Below are 23,142 nucleotides of genomic sequence, written 5' to 3'. Positions count from 1 at the left end.
CAAGCCAGCATCACTATAATCTTAAATCATGCACCTCCATCTCTTTAACCTCATTGCCCCACAGATGACTCACTTTGCCTGCTGAGACAAAGTGAGTCAAGTAATCACATTTCAGACTCTGAACTGAGGCACAATTAGATTGGCTGCTTGGAGCTTCCCATTGACACATGCTGTAGATGTCAGTTGACGAATGAAGGTCTATTAGAAGGACAGTGACTAAATCCTTTACATTTTCACTTGTTACCTTCTCAATGCATCGTAAACTAAAGACTATGAGCTTAGTAGTGGAATAGATTAACATAACCACTATCCTTTTAAGATATAATACACTAAGACTTTTCAGCTCTTTGTCATGTCATAAGCGTAATTCCCAAACTGACATGTGGCTGTCCATTGTGCTCCTCCATCCATCATGGCAGATATCAATCCATTAGAATTGAGTCTTAAGTATTTTTTTCTCCACTGACATTTGTATTGCTCTCAGGCATTCAGATGGATTCACACTTCCCCCACAATCTTGTTAGAGAAACCATCTTATGGGAAATGTCAGTGTTATTTGATTACTGCTCATTGCTCCCCTCCTCGTGGCTTCCTCTTGTGTCTTCTCGTTATGCTGTCAGGTTGAAAAACGAAGGAACAGAATCAGAGTTGCACAATCTACTCTATTCTTTAGTGAGATGATGTTATAATAACACCCATGTCTGGAACACAAGTTAGTAGATGACTTTTTATTGTTGAATTAAATGCAATACATGGGCAAAATTTGTATTGTTTGTAAATCTGTTTCTCATGACAAATATTTTTCTGCTATGAAATACTGTTTGGTTTGTTTTCATACTGAGGAAAAAAAACACATCTTCTAAGTGGAGTCGCTGTGGTCTGAGAAACGGGTAGAGGTCCATCAAGGTTTGAGACGATAAATGTCCACTGCACAGGCAGGAGGCCAGCTGATCGTGTCACTGTGGTGCTCTATCAGTATATTCCCATTGACACCAGCAAAGCAGTCAGTGGTAGTCCATCACTGAGCTGCTGCAGACACCTGAGAAACCACTCAGAGTTGTTGTCTTTGCCACAGTCAACTGACTTTAGGAGAGTCCATACACACACACACACACACACACACTTGGCCGGTGAGGACTGTGACGACATCACAGTGGTACACCGTCTGACAGGTCTGAATGGTTTGAGCCATAGCTGCTGATGTAGCTGAGCTCTGTGGGGATGGGCACCGTGGGCTCCTTGATAACCTGCGAAGAACAAATATCCTGCATTTAGAGAGGACGTTGTTCACCAAAGAAGTTCAAACTTTGCCCTGAACATGTTTACACCATAGCTCATTAAAACTTTATCTATAATGCTGCAGAAACAATGACCAGTGTTGTGCTTTGTGGCACAGAGCAGCATATTGATTTCTATGGAGGCGGTTTCAGACATAATGCAGCAAAATACCTTGTATATTTAAAATGAATGTCCCCTCTCCTGTGTTACTCCTGATCTGGTTCTGGCAAATAAAGAGCTAACGGTGATGAGACAAAACTAACAAACAAATTAAGTAAAACTACACAAATTATTCAGAAACTTTTTGAGATTGTCATAAGTGAGCAAGTGAATTAAAAACTCAATAGCTACTTTGGTAAGATGATTTACCATTTTTTGGCACAAAATACGTACTGGAACGGAAATAATGAAATAATGAATGAAGCGTAGTAGAAATTGTGATGTAATTGTTAGTTTTGTTCTAAATTATCATTGTCATCACCAGTTAGATTTTCCCCTTACTTATTCCATGATAAGTACTAACAATTTCACGTACCATGTTGTAACCAGATTATGTACTTAGATCTGTAAGTATTCTTAAAAACAGATTGTTGAGAATGTTTGAAAGTCATCTTATCTATTCTTTGTGAGATATAAAACCTTTAATGATCAGTATCTCAAAGCTGCCGTGAACACAGATGATACCATGTGTTAAGATTGAATACACAATGCCTCTTGCTCACTTCATCAAACTTTCTCTCACTGTAGACTTCATTCTTGTCAATAAACGTCAGCATGATCCAGTCACAGATAATGGTACACTAGAGGGGGTGGAATGAAAAGAAGAAACAGTTTGTGGCGCAAAGAGCATTAGCTGTCACATCAAAGTGTCAAGATTAGAAAGGAGTGTAGTAATTTCTCACAATCCCAACTGAAGTCATCGCAGTCACTGTGCTGATGATGGTTGGGATGGGACTGAATTTACCAGCCTGCAAAGAAATGACATGCAAATGTTATAATGACAGTCACCAAAGTAAGCATAAAGTAAACTGTAGTGATGCTTTGATGCACTTGCATGTCCGTGAACAATGACATCCAGACGGATGCCATAGGCCTTGATAAGTGTCCGAGACTCTACCCCATCCTTGCTGTAATATTTGGCAAATCTGGACAGTTACACAGAAATAACAGGGGTAAAGATTGACCACGAGCCAAAGTAAAGACCACAGTTTAAAATACTGAATGAAAAAGTCAGTGTTTGGTGATGTAGCTCACCTGTAGTAATATCCAGAGTTGGCCTCATCCTTTCGGAGATCAAGACGTCGGAAGGAATATGTAGGTTTACAATTTGAAGGATCCAGGTCCAGGTTACACTTCCAGTTAATGAAAACCCCAATCACTCCTCCCTGAGCAAAAACAGCAGAGATAATCCACATAGGAAGCAATGCTGCACTGTCACAAAGTAGGTCCTTTTTGAACACATCTGTGTGCCAACTTTAAAACATCATGGAAACAGTATGTGCTTTGCAAAATAAGATAAAAAGACTTGTTTCAACAATGTACACATTTTTAAAATCAGACATCTTCATTAATCAAACCATTTTGTGATGCAGAACTCATACTCACAGTCCTGCAGAGCTCACTGAAATTCTCCCTGGCTTGATCTGCGATGTAGCCCAGGCGGAAGTTTGGACAGTAGGGCTCTTTCTCCTCGTCGTAATGACACTTACTGAGGTATTTCTGCATGTCACGCTTATTTGAGGCATCTTTGATATTTCCCCTGCCAAAGATAAGAAGAAAAGTTCTTCTGAATTTCTGCTGAAAAGGCAAAAAGCACTGGCTCCAGTGTGTGTGTGTGTGTGTGTGTGTGTGTGTGTGTCTGTGTGTGTGTGTGTGTGTGTGTGTGTGTGTGTGTGTGTGTGTGTGTGTGTGTGTGTGTGGAGGTACTTTACCTCAGCACTTTAAACTTTGGGAAGTGGATAGAGTTCCTGATGAACACTGTGAAGTTGACGGCCTCCACTAATGCTGGTTCACTGTTGAGGACATCAAATAACAGTCACAGTGATAATCTGCCACCATCAGTTTGTTTCATTGTGTTGCTAAGCAACCACAGCTGGCAGAGTTCCACAGCAGTTTAACTGATATTCTTACAGCCACCATTTTGTCAGATCAGTGACCAAGCGAATATTAACAGACATCTTTTGTCCACTCATCCGTGGGTCTAACTGTTGTTTGTGGCAGTGGCTCTCATCCTCTTTGGCTTGCGACCCCTTAAAACTAAGCTGTGTCTGTTTGTGACCCCTCGTCACAGGTTGCATACAATGGCCAATTCAACCAACCTTTCCTTCTCAAATTGTCTTTTTTTAAAGACTTTGTAAGGGCCTGAATGTAAAAACAGCCAATCATTCAATCAATCATCATCAATCAAGAAGCAAATACTAGAGAAAACTTTGAAAAAATAAATATAATTTTGTGAAGCAGGAATTTGATTTTCAGATTTTTTTTTCTGTTAATCATTTGAGATGGGCCTTTGATCAGATTTAATGTGTGACCCTTTTGCGGGGTCCTGGGAACCACTGGTTTATGATGTATCATCTTTTTTCTGATTTGTAATCACTATCACTGACACAAGGGTTTTCTTATTTTGTTTGTGCATGAAGGTATTTGGGGACTTTTCCTGGTCTTCCAGGTCCATTGAGACCTTGTATGGACTATTGGATGATCCAAATAAACCTGAGTTTAACCAATCAACCGGGTGGTGATTAAGTGTCACCTGCCTTACCGTACTACTGCGTACTCCTCAACAGGACACCAAGTTTGGATCTCACAAGTTTTGAAGGTGTGGTTATAGTATTGAACACATTTGCCCGTCCTTCTGCCTGTAAGAAAGTGTTAAAACAGAGAAAAACTCAGGCAAATTCAAGCCAACCAGGCATGAAGAAAGATTTCCTGAGAAATAAAAACCTTACCATGGCCATCAAAGTCAACCTGCCCCTGGACACAGTCAGAATCTGTTGTACAGTTCGCATTGGCAACATTGAAATACTAAAGTGAAATAAGACAGATGTTCAGTCATAGGAAAAGAAAAGGTGTCTGAGTTACTGATACACTTATTCAATCGTATTTTACTGCATACTAGGCTTTAGTTGACCTCTCACCTCAGCGCAGGTCCCTTGCCTCTGATCATACGTGACTTCTCGTCTCAATATTGTACTAATCACATCACCACCCTATGTAGAGAAAATGTCAACAAAAATACTCAGTGGCGTTTACTCCAGCATGAAGAGATACTGAAATGATGCTGACAGAGTATATTTGGTGAGAAGTTTCTTGATCATTCTGCAACATTTATTCTCAATTCACCTCTGAGGGTCGAGTGTACTCCACAGTGTCCAGGATATCATCTCCATGAACTGCTGTGCCCTTCATGAGAGTGTAAACGGAGCTCTCTGGACGGGTTTCACTCTCTTGATATGCTTTCTCATTTATAAAGACATACCTTCAGGATGATAGAACAGACAGAAGCAATATCAGATTTTGTGTTATGACGTCAATTTTTATTGGAGGTATCACGTTACCCTGGATCTGTTCAGCCCTCTTCGCTGAAGCCAAGAAGAAAAAGGAAAGATGACGCACACTTTAATCATATAACCACAGACATCTAATCTAAGAAATAATTTAAGATCTGTAACAACAAGATGAATAATAAAATCTTCACAAATTCTTAATATACTGAAATTGCTCTCCTCAGATCAAACATGTCTGATGATAGAGACTCAACCACACTTGTTGTCATCGTTATGTTTCCATCAATTTTGCTGTTTATTTTTCTTCAGGTAATTGCAAATGGGAAGTATTTCCTCCCCACAAAGCTGCAATTTATGGGTTTGAGAATTTAAAGTCACAGTGCATTTTTCCTAATATGATCTTTTTACACACAAAAGCATATTGTTGGCATATTAAGATTTTAAACTTTACAGTTATTCCTAAAAGAAGCAATGAAATTAACATACATCTGTTCATATGTAGAAAAATAAATAGATTGAAATTACCAAAGCCTTTGAATTTCATAGGTTGTCCCTTTTAACACATAAAGTGGACATGCAATTACACAAACATGAAGCTTACCAGATGAAATAGGTGATCACAAGAAACTGAACGCCTCTGTAAATGACTCCAAGAGTTCTGTTTTTAACCACCATCACCTTTGGTGTCTCATAGTCCCAGAAACCAAGAAAATAATCCTTCATAAAATCACGTAGTCCCATGATGAATTTATGAAATGTTTCACACATATTTTCAGATGCCCCTGTGAAGTCTAGTTTCTATATGTTTCTGTCTCTCTGTATCTAGCCTTTTTTATGTCTCTCACTACTTCTTTTTCTCACTCTCTGGTCCTGCTCAGCTCCAGTCTGCATCTCTCTCAAGCATCCCTGGCACCAGTGAGGGTGGAGGAGAAGAGAAGGGGGTGGGGTTCAGATGTGGTTAATTCATGCATTTTCTTTTATGTCACTTTACTCTGATGACAACAGCTTTGTAATGTTTCTCGTTGATCACACTTAATATCTAAATCAGGTGCTTATAGTTCTGCACAGGAATTCATTTTGTGGGCATTTTAAAACCTTTGCCTATGAATAGGTTGAAAATATTTTTATCATATTACTATAATCTTCTTGTTTTAAAATTCCACTAAAATTCAAAACTTATTTTGGAGTCATTTCTGCAGAATAACTAAATGTAAGGTAGAGCATTGTGTCGATACATATGCCATGTCAAATTTAAAGAGATTTAGCAAAACGGGTGTGAGTTTGCATTAATATATAGCAATGGTTTAAAGAACAGTGACCGTGGCTTTGTGTTTATTGGCTTTATTTTGAGCAGGCGGACACACGGCCTGCCTCTGGGTCCTGCACACTGCTCGCACCGCCTCCACAGCGCATGTCAGACGACACGTGCATCGCCTGCTGATGGTGGTAGCGAGCATTGTGTACGCCTGTGTACTGCATAATTTGTAGACAACTCAATTTCCCTAAACTTGTGAGGAGGGTCGCATATTGTTTGTAAATGGGGGGTCTTCAAAAGAAAAAGGTAAGAGCTGACGTCGGGCTAATGTCAGGCTCAGGCACATTAACACCGATACCAACCAGGCTAGCTAGTTAGCAAACGGAGCTAGCTGAGGTTTGTTTTTCTGCATTGGCGTTGGTGCAGTTGAGCATTTGAAGTATTTTGTTAGCCCGTCTATGAAATAAGGTCATTGTGGGAGTATAATATGGACGTCTGTTCTTGTGTTCCAGTTTGAGAGGGGCTCTGCCACCAACTACATCACCAGAAACAAGGCTCGTAAGAAGTTACAGCTGAGCCTCCCGGACTTCAGGTAACGTTATAGAGCTCAGTGGTTGTATCACAGGGCTGTAATGTCAGACCACGTTAGTTTTAGTTAGGTGAAACTAATATACTGGCAGCTGGATGTAGACTTACAGTTAGTACATACTCTGTTAATTTAATTGAAAAGCCATGTACAGACTAAATAAACTAGATGGGAATGTTTGTTTGTGGCCAATCATGTGAATTAGATATTTATGCAGGAAAACTAAAGAAAAATCTCTGATGGTTGTTAAATTTCTATTAGCCCATGGTATTAGGGCTGCAAACAAAGATTGAGTGTTATTTTTCATTAATGTCAGAAAGTAGTGAAAAATGCTCCTTACAACTTTTGGGGAAAAAAAGAAAAAGACACATCGACACATCTTCACATCCACTTAATCCGCTGATTATTTTTTTCAAAGGCGCATCACAAATTTTGAAAACCCCAAATTTAAATTGATTAAAAATCCAACAGTCTAAAACACGACTAAAATTATATAAACCAGAGAAAAGCATCACCACACTTAAGAAGTTGCAACCAGCCAATAGTTGGATTTTTTGCTGGCTGAATTGATCATTGTTAGCCATTATTTTTCTGTCATCAATCCATTTTAAGCACTACATAGTATATACATGTATATTATCAAAACATCTAAATTACTCTTGAGCACATAAAACGGTTCAGAATTAGTTCCATATCACGAATCCTGGTTGGCAAGACACACTCAGAAAGCAGCTGTGTCACAGACAAATAATTCCCCATCTCTCTCTCTGATTTTCAGGCGACTGTGCATTCTCAAAGGCATCTACCCTCATGAGCCCAAGCACAAGAAGAAAGTGAACAAGGGCTCTACAGCCCCAAGGACTTTCTACCTGCTCAAAGACATCCGCTTTCTGCTGCATGAGCCAATCGTTCGAAAGTTCAGAGACTACAAGGTATTACAGGCATTTTTTTCCCCTATTTTTTAAATTTCAGCACCAATGTATGAACTGTCATGAAAGTAAGAGTTGATATGTTTTGCCATTTATGTAGTTTGTTTTGGTCCCTGTTTAGCAGTTTATCGTTGAAGTTCCACTGAGATTTTGTTTAATAATGGTATGGAGTACGAACCCTTTTTTTTCAGTTGTCAAAATGTTTTGTCTTAACAGGTATTTGTTCGCAAACTTAAGCGGGCTTATGGAAAAACAGAATGGTCTGCAGTGGAGAGACTGAAAGAGAACAAACCTACCTATAAATTGGACCACATCATCAAAGAAAGGTGAGATAGTCTTATTCTCCACACTCAACACAGGAGGGCAGAGTTGAGCTGATTTTCTCTGTCAAATTAAATTAGATCATATTAGTAGAAATTACTAGGTAACTACAAAAGAGCACAATTAACATGTTTGAATTTGTTTTGGCTTTTTTCTAAGAGAAGGGATAAAACAATCACATTGTATGAAGTTGTATTGACTCACTGGTGCTCTTTTTTGTGACAGGTACCCCACCTTCATTGATGCCCTCCGTGATATTGACGACGCCCTTTGCATGGGCTTCCTCTTCTCCACCTTCGCCCGAACGGGAAAATGCCATGTGCAGACAATCCAGCTGTGCAGGCGCCTCACTGTGGAGTGGATGAACTATGTGATCGCAGCTCGTGCTCTCAGAAAGGTGCCAGTGCAACTGGGGGGGTATATTGATATGACTTATGTGCAATGACCTCTGTCCTGCAATGCACTAAACATTTATCTGTTCCTGATAGGTTTTCATCTCCATCAAGGGAATATATTATCAAGCCGAGGTGATGGGACAGCTCATTACATGGCTGGTGCCATATCAGTTCTCCCATGATGTAAGTGCAGAGTGATGAAATACAGTCCATGGTGATTATGCTAATAATAAGCAGTCATGTTATTATTATCGAGGGATTGCACTGAAGGTTGACACAGCTCTTTCAGACCCATCATAAAGTCAACAAAATAGTGCCTCTGTCAATACACAAACAGGTTATGTCAGTGTAGTCTGGAGGGGGTTTACTCTTTTGTATAAAGACTGTTCAAATTAGTTCACTGATACCCTCTGCTGTTTGTGTTCCCTACAGATCAGAAGTTACTTTAGATATTGACTCTCAAATTTATAGATTTTACCATTGAGACTTAATTTAATGCTGGTTTTTGCCTTGGCAGCACCCAACAGATGTTGACTACAGAGTCATGGCAACTTTCACAGAGTTGTACACCACTCTTCTGGGGTTTGTCAACTTCAGACTCTACCATTCCCTCAACCTGCTCTACCCACCAAAGGTATCTTGGACTCTGAAAATGTCACAAGGGCTTTTCTCTGTATATGTACATTCACACATTTATATATTGTTATATTTATTTTTATTGTGACAGTGTTATAGTTTTGTTACTTAGAAATAAATTCAAAGCTCATATTCATTACATTGATTCAAATGGATATTTTGTATTTTAGACTAAAATCTTTCTAAAATGTGTGGATTCTCAAGTATTTAAAATCTATTGTGACAGATTTCAGTAAAATTCAACTTGTGGTGATATCGAGTTATAAACAATGATACTGCATGATTACAGGTTTATGGCTGTTTGATCACCTGTTGGCAAACCTGTGCTCTTTTAATGTCATCATTCCTTTTGCAGCTGGACAGTAAAGCAGAGTCAGAGCTGAAGGACGAGAATGAGGACGACTATGCCATGAATTCAGAATGCTACTTAGAGGTGAGCCTCATTATCTTGAATCCTTTTAAAGGCTCCATTAAACTACTCACTCTTTTCTCTAGTGGTTTTTATTTTTTAAATATATATTTCTTAGATATCGGTCCTAACCTCATCACAATGAAGGTGGTAGAATATTGTTTATGGTCCTCATAGCACTGAGAAATCACAGTGTGGTCCGTCAATCGTGACATTAATTCTTCAAAGACTCACTTTTCTGGAATGTGAGCAGCACAAAGAAAGTTCTACTCACCCATTGTATTGAGGTGGAGGCAGAAACCTGGGAGTCATATATGTCAAAAATCTGATGAATAAAACTAATACTATCTGTTTGGGGAGATATTAGTCAGAAGTGACAAAATATTTTTGTAACTGGGAAATTGACCTTAAGACATTGACTGTAAGTATTTATATATTTTTGTTATAACTACAGTCCAGACCACAAGTATTTGGACAGTTAAAAATATTTTTTTTATATCTTTCGGCTGTGTGCTTCAGCACATTCAAATTGAAATTAAATAGTGCCTACAACAATAAAGTGCCAAGTCTCTGCTTTAGTTTGAGTAGTTTTAAATCGATATGAAACTGTGTGGGAGATGTAGCCCTCAAGACATGTACCATTCCTTTTTTTACAACTCTAAGGAGATAATCATATTAATCATTTTAATCCTTAATCAAATCAGAGCTTTTTGATAGATGATATCTATAGGTATGCATGCATGTGTGTTGTATGTAGTATGGATGATGGGTGGGTTGGTTTTTGTTGACAGGCCCCTCTGCATCAGCACCCCTGCTGTGCGGTTGCAGTGGTTTCCTTGAAATGAATGAGGGAGACACATTATTTCATACAGTGCTGTCTGTCACTGTTTATCACTGTTCTTGTTCTCTCTGATTGCATTTGTTGGTTTGATGCTGTTCCTGTGCCATGTGGGACATCCACTAAAACTGATGGAAAGCAGTGTTTCTAAACACGAAAAGTGTAAAAATGCATTCATCAACTTTGAAAAACAGTACACACATGGTCTTTTATTTTGAAAAAATAAGATATTAGTATGTTGCGTACCACAAATTCCTCTGGTCATAACAAAGAAACTATGTAAACTTGAAGTTATTCACAGTAATGACGTGTTAGTGTGCATATAAATAACAAAATTTGGAATTGTTGCTCCAACCCTGTTGTTTTTGACTTTGCAGAAACTCTCAGCTCTGAGTGCCAGTCTGTCACGGGTGGTTTCTTCTGCAGAGGAGGAGGAGGCTGAACTTGACCAGTTTCCTATTGAAGGGGTAAGAAAATCATTTCTGTGTATTTTATGTTTTAAATGGACTAAGAATTAAACATCACTGTCATAGTCATAATACTAAGATGTGTCAAAACATGCAGAAAAACAACATAGGATAAAGTAATTGGTCTCTGAAGGAAGAGGTAAGAAGTCACATGGTTGTCAGAGGATTCACAGATTTTGGAGGTGTGAAACTGGGGATTACAACCTTCATGTTTGGTTGCTAAAGACGAGGTGTCTCCACCCTGGGAAGCTTGTTTTACCCAACAGGTTTTTAGGTGCTAAACTATTGGCCCTGTTTGACCACAGGCACTTTCCAAGAACCATGAAACGTTACCTGCATTTCAACAATATGTGCCAGTTCAAGTTTTGGTTGACAGGCTCCTATTCAACTTTTTGACTGTCCACGAAAATGTAGGGTGGAGGTTCCTGACGAGTTAAATGCAAGCATGAAGACCTGCTGCAACCTGTGTTCATCATTCTTTCAGACTTTGTGTAACAATGAATTCAGAGAGCTACTAAATGGCTCCAACAAAACTTTGGCTTTTAAATCCATCATTGATCTGATTTCACTCATTTTCATGGTTCTGCAGAAGTAATGGAAATGAAAGCCCAAATGCAGTAAACAGACTTTTAGTCCGAGTTGAGCTCCAAGAGTTTATTAGTTATTGGGACAGGATGAATGGGCCATAACTTTGGTTGTATTTCTTTTTTTTGATTATCTTTCTTATGAAAGGACTGCCATCATTGCAACAATTTTGCTTTGTTGTTATAAGTCTTGCAATAATCTTGTAATCATAATTTTATAATGTTTTTATGGGATTATTGGCAGTATTTGCATCCGTGGAAACAAAATAAATACACAAGTGTCACACTATTTATCCTTTCAATGTTTTTTCTTCAGGAGGACATTGAAAAGATGGAGGCAAGAGAGAAGGAACATACACAGCAGGAAGCCCAGAAAAAGCTTTTTGAGGGCCTCAAGTTCTACCTCAACAGAGAGGTTCCCAGAGAGTCACTGGCTTTTATCATCAGGTGAGTGAGATGTGCTGCAGTGAAACTCTGTCAGAGCCCTTTACAAACATGAATAAACATTATATATAATGTTTATTATAAACCTAAAATTGATGCAAACCCTCTTTAAAATATTGTGTTAATTGCTGCTGCCTTCCAGGTGTTTTGGTGGTGAGGTGTCCTGGGACAAGTCGGTTTGCATTGGTAGCACATATGAGATGACAGATGAGACCATCACACATCAAATTGTTGACAGACCCAACATCGACAAACAGCACATCAACAGGTAACATCATCTTGCTTTTCAAAGATGCAGAACACATCACTTTTTATTTTGGTTGTCAATTCTATGAAGTCCTCTACCTGTGTCTGGTCCTTAATTACTCTCACTCTAATGTGGCCCTTTGGGGACAATAAAACAAACTATCAATTCATTTTTCAAAAGAAAAGATCATTCACAGCCACTCCAGTACCGAATTTCTTTTCCCATCCATTTGAAACGGCAAATATCTACTCTCTCACACAGGAATGGCTCAGGCTCAGTTTATGTGACCGAGATATTGCAAAGAAAGTAACGCCATGTATTTCTGTATGTACTGCTCTTTATGGGGCCCAACATTTGCAGGGGAAAAGTACACGAAAAGCTTGTGAATGAAGCATAAAGTACACAGAAACGGAGAACTAAAGTAATCGCAGCGTCACATACCTTATGTTTACATTTGTAAATATATTATTTGGTGCACTACTTAACTTGCCTCTGATGGCATGATTGATATATGTTATTAGTATAGATTTATTCATCACAAAGCATGTAATTAAATTTTTTGGGGTTTATTTATTTATTTTGATCGCTCAGCCGCCCTACTTTTTAAACAGGAAACGATAATTACAGTGTAGCTCTGAATCCTAAATACAGGAAGTCTCTGCAGACTGTGATCCTCTCTCTTTGTACATTACCATATCCTTTACAATGCATCCTTTCAGAGTCATCTTTCTGCTCTCTTGCCTCAAAGCAACCCCATTCATCGTGTTTGACAGACTCTGTCCTCTTTCTTTGGCAACTCCCTCATCTATTACTTTAGCAAACAGGAAAAACCTCCTCTCCCCAAACACTGAGATATTTGCTCATTATTTCATATTAGGACAGAGAAATATACAAAACTTGTTAGCTTCATCAGAAGCTAATATCATAACTTTTACTTGATGTTTCAGGTACTATATTCAGCCCCAGTGGGTGTATGACTGTGTCAACGCCAAAATCCGCCTGCCTGTGGAGGACTACTTCCTCGGAGTGACTCTGCCCCCTCACCTCTCTCCGTTTGTGGAGGAGAAGGACGGCGACTACGTGCCCCCCGAAAAAGTGAAGATCATGGCCTTACAACGGGGAGAAAAGCCTGGTACGAACTGAGGCATTCCTCTGACGTCTCAGCTTTCATTCTTTATAAAAACTTTTTACTCGCTTGTTTTTTTTTTTTACAACATTGAATCACAGTGATTGTAATTAGGATTTAGATGTATTTGGTGGTCACACCTTGATCACACACAGGTGAGTGCTATTCAGTTATGCAACTTCTAAAAGCAATTGGATGCACCAGTAATAAATTAGGTGCATCATTGTAAAGGGAGTGAATAGATGTGAAATCAGTCATGTTGCGTTTGATTTTTGTGTTAGATTCAGATCAGTTAATAGAAATGTGATACTAAAGAATGTTTTCTATGAATAAGGTGAAAGATTTTTATAGGGACAGTGGATGCAGAGATCATGAACACAAAATTTAAATATTTTTTTTCCATCATAGCCCATGAACAGGAGGATGACGATGAAGAAGATGAGGAGGGTGAGGATGAAGAAGAGGAGGAGGAGGAGGATGATGATGATGATAACAACGATGATGATGATGAAGAGGCAGAAGAGAAAAACCTAAAGAAGATGGAACAACAGAGATCCCAGGGCAAGGTAAGAGATTCCTGATCCCCCTTTTTTTTTTTGGCAATTGTGTCGTCTCCTGTTTTTATAAACTTTTGTGGAGCCTTCATCGACTCATCTCCTCCTTTTAGTCTCTGCAAGTCAAAGTGACGCCTGGAAAAGTGAAGGTAGAAAACACAGTACGCTTGGAGCAGGAGGAGAAAGCAGAGGAGAAACGTCTTGCCATCATGATGATGAAGAAAAAGGAAAAGTACCTCTACGACAAGATCATGTTTGGAAAGAAAAGAAAAATCAGAGAGGTCAGTTTCATTTTTCTATTGATTGAGTATGGATTAACGTGTAGATAACATAGTTTGTGCAGCTTTGTGAAAAGATAACATTGTGACATTTTTAACACAGGATTCTTTATTTTCTGTATCTGGCCTCTTATCTCCGGCCATGAATGTTTAACAGTACTGTGTGGTAACTGTCTAGAGAACAAGAAAGCCCAGAGATGACCTGTAAAATGCTAGTGCAACTGGTGCTGAGCATCTGTTCATTAACTGCGTTCATTCTATTCTTCTTACAGGCTAACAAGCTTGCTGCCAAGAGGAAAGCCCATGATGATGCAGAAAAAGCAAAGAAGAAAAAGACACGAAAATAACTCGTGATGATGTCTTCTTCAGATTGACTTTTTGTGTATTTAACTTCATGAGATAGAGTGCATTGCAGGTTGACATGTCATGAAACCTGAGCGTGCATTAGACAGCCCTGTGAGTGAGTTACATGCCCCATGACGTGGGTGTGATAACCTCTGCATAATCTCCAGATGAAATGCAGGATGTGGCATATGCTAGTTGTGTAATTATTGATGTAAAAGTGACTTTGTCCTCATTTTGTTTGTATGAATTCTGCTCTACTATTCTACATTACACAATGTATTCCACTTTTAAAATCTGTACTTAAAACCATCTGAATTTTAAAGTAAAGACATTATGTTATTACGCCTGTTAATTGTGATCTTGCATTAGATGAAAGTTTTATGACTGCTGCTAAATTGCTATGTTTCTTCACACTGCGCCACTGGTTGGTATATTCAAGGATTATATATGGTTCAAGCAAGCCATTAGTCTCTTCATGACAGATGAGCAGCCGCCGGTGTCACGTCCCACTGGATCAGAAGAGATGCAGAAAATACAATGTCCCACAAGACCCAAGAGTCCACATTCATGCAGTGGATGGAGGCTCAGGTCACTGCGCTGCTGTTGGTGGGTTGTCTCGACTGATTGGTCCACACATAAGCAGTGGGTGCTGATGACGAAGGAGCATAGATCCCTCTGCCCCCTGAGTTGCTGCTGTGATCTTGGCGGGCCAAAGGCCAGGCCGGTCATGCCCGGCACTCCTCAATCTCCTCATTCAGCCTGAGACACTCCCTGCCCCCTCTCACACCTCCCATCGCACCCTGATCTGCATTCCACGCATGCCCACCCAGTCCAGATCTCAGCCTGGCACTCTGGGTGCCTGCAGGCAAAGGCACGCTCTGCTCAACAAAAGCAGCAGTGTCATGCTTGAGCATGACGACTGTGGGATGAGCCGCACAAATCCAGTGTGCCTTCCAGGAATTGGGGCCACAGTGTAGAGAGAGAGAGAGCGAGTTCACGGGTACTGTAATGGCTGAAGCATTATGACCACATATTGCTACATCCTGGCACGCAGAGGCAAATTGACTTGTCACTCGTGGTCGAATGTTCATTTCATTCTCTATTGAAGTCTGTGCTGTGTTGCACAAGAGAGTCTACTTACTGAGAATGGCACTTAAGCAAGCATAAGATACTGGCTGCTGTGTCATAATTTACATGTCTGACATATTAAAATATTGAACGCTTTTAAAGCACAAACTGCAGAAAAAGATTTTTGAGGAAAAAAAGTTTAATTCCTTATAAATAAATGAAATATTTCAAGCATATACACTACTGTTGTGTGACAGCTTAGGGTGTGTAGTGTTTCTCAGTTTGTCCAGATAATTGTTTAATTGGTGATGCCAAATTTAATAGCTGTCCTGTGTACATTCGTCCTCAGCACATGTAGACACAGCTTGCTAAATAAGCGTTTCAAACAATACACAAAACAGTCTTGATCAAGTGGTACAATTAGAGCCTTTGTGCTTTGGGTTTCTGCATTTGTTCTTTTTATGCTGTTTTGTACCCCTCCTATCAGCTTGCAGCTCAGACTCCAGTGTCTGCACTCAATAGCCCTCTGTATGTAGACACAGAATAGGGACTATACAGCCTCTCTCCCACCCTCCCCTCCTTTGCACTCACTGACAAGTGAACATCCCCTGACAGTCCTTGACGTCACTGGAGGCTAGATGAGCCTCCCTGCGGTGCTTTATTCAGCAAGAGCAGTTTTGGAATTGAAAGTTGAGGGGGAGGCGGCAGGTAGCCCGAGGCATCAGGTGTGCATGCAGAGACGTAGAGTAAAAGAGAAGAGGACCAGCAACCAGATGCATGAGCTCCGCGGCACCGGACGTGTGATAAGGGGAGCGCAGGACTGTGCTGGGTCTGAAACAGTATGTGTATGTCGAGATCAGACATAAGAACAGCTGTAGGAGGGAGAACGACTTACATTAGGGATCTGGAAGTGGATTGGAAAGGAAGAAGACAATGCAGCTGGACAAGAAACACTACCATTAGTTTTTTGTTGGATTTATGTATGAGGGTAAGAACTCCTTCTCCAGTCTATTGAAAGTTTTCTCTACAAAATGATCCTTTTTGTGCTTTGTAATATTGATAATTGTCTTTATGATAAACAGGAATGAGACGTTATACTTGCCAACACCTTCAGCTATGTCACAAAAATGCAGACAAGGAAACCATGTCAACATAAGCCTGAATCCAGTTGTGTTTACTCTTGCTTAAAACTCAATTTACTCTTGAGTTCCTATTATAACCAGGAAAGCAAATAAATCTGTCTTTGGGTTTGGTGTGGAGCTATACAAAGCCCAGGGTAAACATTTTCAGGCTAAATGTGGCTTGTTACATTGCATGTAGTTACTGAGTAGGTGGAAGGACATTTCAGAATAATGGGGAAAGTTATACTAATATATATCCAGTAAGGACATACATTAAGGTTACGTGGCACTTTGGGGGAAAACTTGACCAAACAATGACATCTGCTAGCATCAAAAATAACAATGCCTTTCATTGTTTCAAGAGGACCTCAGGTTTTGAGGTTATTACTGGAAAATAATATTGCTTATGTAAAAAATCACTCCACATTTGCAGACCAAACTGTTCCACCTGAATTAGCCTTGTCCTCCGAATGTTTCTCCTCAGAGTTGGTTCTCATGGCAGAGAGAAAGCTCTCCCGCATGTCTCCATTATAGCCTCTTCATGGAGTCCAGACGAAGAGCAGGAATAGTCCATTTAGCTGTGTTTGGAGAGTAATGTTTGTATAATGCTCCGATAAGACTGAACCTAAAATGTAACTCTACGGCTCATAGGACCAAGGCACACATAATAACTCAAGCCAGCATGAGGGTTTGAGACATCTACCTCAAGCCACAACCCCAAAGCTGGACTAAATCCAAACATGAAAAATAAATGACTCATGTCTGGTCTAAAAGGGCTATTACATTTACAATTCAGCCTGGATTCATTAAAACTGGTGTGTGATTTACAAACATGATCATGGCTAACAGTATTTTGACTTCAGGTATTATCCCGAACAGAAAAGGAGGGAATTGCCTCAAATAGCATATCAGATGATGGACAACACACCCAGCTTCAGACACAGAGACACACATGGGGAAAAAAAGAAAATTTGGCTTTAATTTGTAGTTACTTGCCACATTGCAAAGATTTTTACCAAACTTTAGTTTTAAAAAAAACTGTAAAATACGTATTGTTTGAGATTAAACCACTAGTTATGAACCTCATCAGTGAAGAGACATTTCCCCTCTAAACTTCTCAGATTGTTTCACTTAAATAATTGGTTTGAGGGGTAAAAAAAATAAAAATAAAAATCTGTTATTTTTCAAAAAAGCAAAGATTAGAGAAAAGTTTGAAGAATGAATTGAATTTTTTGTGTCTTAACTTTGGTTTTTCATCTTCCCTCTCCCCTTTTCCATCTCTGTTCAGATTTATCTGGTGACCCTTCAGACAGGCCCAACCCCAAGAATGGGTTATTACTGTTAATAAACTATTTAAAACTAGCTCCACCTCATCTAGCTACAAAAGTATTAAGTATAGGAGTATAGTATATCAGGCACAGGGGCCATTTGACAGCAGAATGAATACTCTTAGTTTTGATATTTTAAGTATGTTTTGCTGATAATAGCCGTCTTCTGTACTTTTACTTCAGTAGCAGAGGACTTTTACACTGTAGTACTGGTATTTTTTATTGAATCTGAATACTTCTTTCACCACTGGTTGTACTAGGTCACAAGTCCAACAAATACGGAACAAAGACTTTTTGTTTTCTGAAACTGAGCTTTAATTGATTTTAACCCATAATTTTGCTCTGTTCCCTGCAGCAAAAGGACATTGTTCATCCTAGTTCAGTGATCAGGGTCCTCTGGTGGTGAAGTTAGCTCAATATATCATTCTTCAGATAGAAACTGAGCACTAAAAGTTAGGGAAAACTCAATGCATTTGCTGATTATGTTGCAGATCAGTTTCTGCTAAATTATAAATACATGTAAAAACAGAAATGTTACATCGTTTATTCAAAATACGTATTGATATATTCTCTGAGTTTTTTTTTTTTTACTTGTAAAAGCCAATAAGAACTGAAAATCTTCACAGGCTCTGCTCTGTATTGGGGTCACCTTGGGTCACATAATGTCACAAATTCCAGGTGGTGAGTGTCACTTTGTGACTTGTATAGCTGAGTCAGCGGGTGGCTCGTCTTACTGCAGTCTGCAAGGGGGAATGCAATATCACTTTCCACGGTGCTGCATTATTCATCTTATGGGGCAGTGGAGAAACACAGGGTTGGTCATTTCAAGTTGCAAGTGTGTCATTTTGTAGTTCACCATACAATTTTTACTACACCCGGTGTTTAAAATGTTTATGGGGAGGACAGCCAAATGAAATGAGGTTAACACAGAAACTGTGTCAAGTAGAATCTAAGTCCCTGTGGTAAAATATTCTTGAGCACCTCAAATTATGGTCCACCTGATGACAATAGTGTAATACTCTACACAAAGATTACAGTTCTTGGAGCTGCCATTAGAGAATCACTTTTAGTTGTTTTACTAAAATAACAGGTCATGTGAGAAAATTCTCAACCTCTCCTTCCCTGTCTGTCGGAGTGAGCCATACAGGAGAAGTCCAGTTCATAACAGAGTTTAGATTGCTTATATAAATGATTTTGGACAAATTAATTTAATATGTTGTTTGTGTTTAGTAGTGTGCATCCCCACCAGAGCAGGGTGGTGGATACAATTAGATTAACACCAAAAATAAAACGCAATCCAACATGAAAGCTCTGCATTAAATACTACCTTTTGTGAATAACAGAGATAGTATAGTATAGAGATACAATATTGAACCAACATATCACAGACTATTGCATTGGATTAGTTTGTATTTTACAGCTGTTTATGTTATTGTGTCCACTCAGAAACCAGAGAAGATTGTAATCTATGGAGTCACTTTACACTTCAATTTATTTCCAAGTTACCATCTAAATAAATGATTCACAGTCTTGTCCACAAAGCAGAGAACAATCTAGAAAATGATGGCCTACTTCTTGTAGAGAAGACTAGGACAACTAGGAACTAGGATTCTTAACCTGATGATGATGATGATGATGATGATGATGATGATGATGATGTTCTGTATTTTTAAGGTAATCCTTGAAACTGCTGCACCATGACTGGCAAGCAAGGGAGGCAGTGGAGGTCCATGTGCAAAGGCCTGGTCCTGGGTACCCTCCTGACCAGCTGCATGATCCTGCTCTACTGCCTCTCCACACCACAGATCCACTTCAGTCTGCCTGAGTAAGACTCATCACACTGATGACTGTGAAACATTCAGTATATCAGGTTTCTTCAGTAATAACTGTGTTTTAGAGGTGAAGTCATTCTTCAAGAAAAAAATGCCAAACCTTTTCAGACTCTCAAATGTGATGGTTTGCTGATTTTCTTTATTTTGTGTGGGAGTAAGCATTATCAACGCATTTATCATTTGATTGTTCTCCCTGTTTTCCTCTCTGTAGGGTTCCAGTGCCTTACTCCTGTGCCCACCGTCCATCCCATCTCCACCCTAAACCAACCACAAACAGCTCACACCAAACTCATGGCCAGACCTGCGCTCCTAAAGTCGATATAATGTTCATGAAGACCCACAAAGCAGCCAGCAGCACCTTCCTCAACATCCTCTTCCGCTTTGGAGAGAAGCACAGGCTCAAATTTGCCTTTCCTAACAGCAGAAATGACTTCTTCTATCCATCTCTTTTCGAGCGCTCCCAGGTAAAAGACTACAGACCTGGAATGTGTTTCAATATTATCTGTAATCACATGCGCTTCAATGCACCTGAGGTGGCCAAGTTGCTCCCTATGGACACTTCCTACATCACTATTCTGCGCGACCCAGCAGAGCTTTTTGAGTCGTCCTTCCACTACTTTGGCCGGCTGGTGCCTTTTACCTGGAAGATACCAGGTGATGACAAGCTGACTGAGTTCCTACGTGACCCCCATTACTACTTTGATCCACAGGGCTTCAACTCTTTCTACCTCAAGAATCTGCTGTTCTTTGACTTTGGACAGGACAACACTCTGGAGCTGGATGATCCTCGGGTAGAAGTAGGAATCAAATCCATCACTGACCGTTTTCAGCTGGTCATGTTGGTGGAATACTTTGAGGAATCACTCATCCTGCTCAAGGATGCACTCTGCTGGGAGATGGACGACTTGCTCTTCTTCAAGCTCAATGCCCGCAAGGGATCCACTGTGTCTAAACTTACCCCTGATCTGAGGGCCAGGGCCCTCAAGTGGAATGCTATTGACTGGAAGCTATACCAGCATTTCAACCAAACCTTTTGGAAGAAAGTAGATGCATATGGACAGCGGCAGATGGCTGAGGATGTGGCGGAGCTCAAGAGAAGGAACGCGGAGATGGCATCCATCTGCATTGAGGGGGGTCGTGCTGTGGAAGCTGGCAGCATCCAAGAGACAGCCATGCAGCCCTGGCAACCCATCGGAGAGAAGTCCATCATGGGCTATAACCTGAAGAAGAATGTGGACAAGGCACATCGGAAGTTGTGCCGTAAGATGTTGATGCCAGAGCTTCAGTACTTAACAGAGCTTGGGGTGAACCTGTGGATCACCAAGCTGTGGGGCCATGTCCGAGATATCATTAACTGGTAACTAGACATGTAAGAGCAAGAGGGGCCAATTCAACTCTGAAAGACTGTCTTCAAAGAAGAGAAATCTGACTGTGTGGCTGACAGAGAGCGGTTAATAGCTTCTGTCACATTTCCTGTCTCATTTTGTCGCAAATGTATTTGCATTTCATATGATCGTGCACTGTAATGTATCTGATGGGTGCTTGAGAAAAAAAAAAAAAACTGTTGACCACACAATCGACAAATACTGAACCAGTTTACTACATGCAATTGAGGCCTAGTATTGTTCTCTGTGTTTATGAGTCAAATTTCAGACATTAAAAAGTTCTTACTTTCAGATGTGACCTTGTCCTAATGGAGCAGTTGATTGAACTACAAAGTTGAGGACAAAATTTTATAAGCCCTTTGATGGAATCAAGGCCCATTGTTGCCATCCCTGCCAAATTGTTAAGGTCGTTTGAAGACATGGAAAGAATCATACTTCACTTTGAGCTAAATGTTGTCCAACTTTTTAGTGTCCATCCCCCAAAGTTGAAGCATTTAAATTCTGAGAGTCCCTTCTAACAGCTAAAATACAGATGTGAAAATAGTGAATGTATATTTAAGTATTCCATCCCACATTATTGTCTATGGAGGACAAAATCAGCCATCATTAAAAAAAAAAAAAAGATAGGTGAGTAAACACTGACATTTCTAATAACACTTGTCACTCGTCAGAACAGGGAAACCACAGGTGCAACTAATAGCATTAACGATCACTCTGTTCCACGGCCCCAGAGCTACATCATCTAAATCAAATGTGGCCATAATTATTGTTATTAATTACACCTGTGCTTGCCCTGCAATGACATGACAAATGAAAAAGGTCTGATGAATAATATGCAAAGAAGTGAATCAATTAAATACAGAGTACAGCACTATTCAATCAAGAATAAAAATAATTTCTTTATTCATTTACTTTCCTTATCAGTTTTTTCAGAATATGAAATATTAATATTATGTTATTATTATTTTGTTTTCTGCTATATTATATAACATTTTTGCTGTTGTAGCCAATTCTCCTCTTTCTCCTGATATCACAATGTTAATCCTAATAGCCTTCGCCCTTGCCAGGTGTCGTACAATTGGTAGGTACAATGATGATGTAGTGGGACTTTGTTGTGTAGTGAGCCAAAAAAAAAATCATTGTCAGCCAAGTAGGGTAAATCCTTTCTAGAAAGGCACTATGACAATGACTAACAGCATTAGACACCACCTACAAGTGTTTACACAGCATCGTAATCATAGCCTGCAGAAATAAAGGGAATTAAATTGAGAAATAAATAGATGTTTTTCCTGATAATGCACTGTATCACTTATTTATTTCTTAATTTGTGCACATTCACCTACATATTATTTTTGTGTATTCTAGGCATTTAATATTTTGTTTATAGTCTTTTGTATTCATTAATGGATTCAGTTATTGATTAATTTATCTGTAATTTACTGATTTTGTCCTCCATACATTTCCCCATCGCTCCCAGCAATATGTGATAATCTTTTTATCCTCAAAATAAAGTGAAAATTACATGTAATACTGCATGTATTAAATGTCTGAGTCATAAAGATTGACAGCTTCGTTTCTCTCTGTCTGTGATTTCATCCTTTAGATGTATAAAATTAGCAGGATTGTTCTTGATTTAATATGTATGAAGGTAGCCTATATGACATCCCAACATCTTTGAATAAATAGTTGGGTCTCTGTAAATAATAAAGAGAAGGTCTAGACCTGCTCTATTTGGAAAGAGCCTTGAGATAACTCATGTTGTGAATTGGCGCTATACAAATAAAAACTGACTTGACTGAGTTGAATAAAAAAATATTGAAAGTATGGGCCAGGATAAATGACCCCCAGTTCTTCAGTAAGTATGTTAGCAGTGCCTATTGGGAATGAATACGTAACAGGATTGTCTTGTTAAAATTTGTTTGTAACGCAGATATTATACCAAAGTGGCAAAGCGGCATCAGGAGTTCCCCATTGACCCATTACATTTTTTTTTCAGTATTAGAAAATCCTAATTACACCCACTGTAATTTACTGTTGTAAAAATAAAACATGAAAAATCCAAGGAAGGGTGAGTATTTTATATGCAACAGTTTAATATGCTTGGATTATGCAAATGCCTCTGAATAGTTAATACAGAGCTGTAGAGAAATGCACCAAAAGTCATGTATTAAATAACAGCTTATCAAAATTTACATCTGATGACCTGAACG

General features: G+C 39.3%; 3 protein-coding genes across 3 annotated transcripts; 2 read left to right on the top strand and 1 right to left on the bottom strand.

Moving 5' to 3' along the window:
• Positions 1-731: 731 nt before the first annotated feature.
• p2rx2 (purinergic receptor P2X, ligand-gated ion channel, 2) lies at positions 732-5,682 on the bottom strand. The gene is made up of 12 exons (XM_056376890.1): positions 5,386-5,682; positions 4,621-4,756; positions 4,416-4,487; positions 4,227-4,302; positions 4,040-4,136; positions 3,210-3,290; positions 2,884-3,037; positions 2,533-2,663; positions 2,333-2,423; positions 2,181-2,246; positions 2,001-2,078; positions 732-1,247 (listed from the first exon to the last, which is right to left on the bottom strand). Exons 1-12 carry the CDS (start codon positions 5,550-5,552, stop codon positions 1,149-1,151), a joined length of 1,248 nt encoding a protein of 415 aa, XP_056232865.1. The 5' UTR covers positions 5,553-5,682; the 3' UTR covers positions 732-1,148.
• A 516-nt stretch (positions 5,683-6,198) lies between these two features.
• Positions 6,199-14,540, top strand: pes (pescadillo). Its single transcript, XM_056377467.1, has 15 exons — positions 6,199-6,345; positions 6,552-6,631; positions 7,404-7,557; positions 7,771-7,880; positions 8,101-8,272; positions 8,364-8,453; positions 8,788-8,904; positions 9,262-9,339; positions 10,531-10,620; positions 11,521-11,651; positions 11,791-11,916; positions 12,843-13,027; positions 13,430-13,587; positions 13,689-13,856; positions 14,126-14,540. The coding sequence occupies exons 1-15, from the start codon at positions 6,322-6,324 to the stop codon at positions 14,198-14,200; spliced, it is 1,758 nt and encodes a 585-aa protein (XP_056233442.1). The 5' UTR covers positions 6,199-6,321; the 3' UTR covers positions 14,201-14,540.
• Positions 14,541-15,889: 1,349 nt separating this feature from the next.
• gal3st1a (galactose-3-O-sulfotransferase 1a) lies at positions 15,890-22,994 on the top strand. The gene is made up of 3 exons (XM_056377523.1): positions 15,890-16,254; positions 19,390-19,540; positions 19,759-22,994. The coding sequence occupies exons 2-3, from the start codon at positions 19,413-19,415 to the stop codon at positions 20,906-20,908; spliced, it is 1,278 nt and encodes a 425-aa protein (XP_056233498.1). The 5' UTR covers positions 15,890-16,254; positions 19,390-19,412; the 3' UTR covers positions 20,909-22,994.
• The last annotated feature ends 148 nt before the right edge of the window (positions 22,995-23,142 follow it).

Source organism: Seriola aureovittata, chromosome 5, assembly GCF_021018895.1.
Source record: "Seriola aureovittata isolate HTS-2021-v1 ecotype China chromosome 5, ASM2101889v1, whole genome shotgun sequence".
Classification (NCBI taxonomy): Eukaryota; Metazoa; Chordata; class Actinopteri; order Carangiformes; family Carangidae; genus Seriola; species Seriola aureovittata.
This window is presented reverse-complemented; position numbering and strand designations above follow the sequence as displayed.

Bases quoted from the DNA above. Each gene is read 5' to 3' on its own strand.
- p2rx2 (XM_056376890.1), bottom strand. From the start codon at position 5,552: ATGTGTGAAACATTTCATAAATTCATCATGGGACTACGTGATTTTATG. The intron at 4,488-4,620 runs GTGAATTGAGAA...TTCTCTACATAG, and splicing joins AGTACACTCGACCCTCAGAG to GGTGGTGATGTGATTAGTAC. The intron at 2,079-2,180 runs GTGAGAAATTAC...CACCCCCTCTAG, and splicing joins CGATGACTTCAGTTGGGATT to TGTACCATTATCTGTGACTG.
- gal3st1a (XM_056377523.1), top strand. From the start codon at position 19,413: ATGACTGGCAAGCAAGGGAGGCAGTGGAGGTCCATGTGCAAAGGCCTG. The intron at 19,541-19,758 runs GTAAGACTCATC...TCCTCTCTGTAG, and splicing joins ATCCACTTCAGTCTGCCTGA to GGTTCCAGTGCCTTACTCCT.
- pes (XM_056377467.1), top strand. From the start codon at position 6,322: ATGGGGGGTCTTCAAAAGAAAAAG. The intron at 7,558-7,770 runs GTATTACAGGCA...TTGTCTTAACAG, and splicing joins GAAAGTTCAGAGACTACAAG to GTATTTGTTCGCAAACTTAA. The intron at 10,621-11,520 runs GTAAGAAAATCA...TTTTTTCTTCAG, and splicing joins ACCAGTTTCCTATTGAAGGG to GAGGACATTGAAAAGATGGA.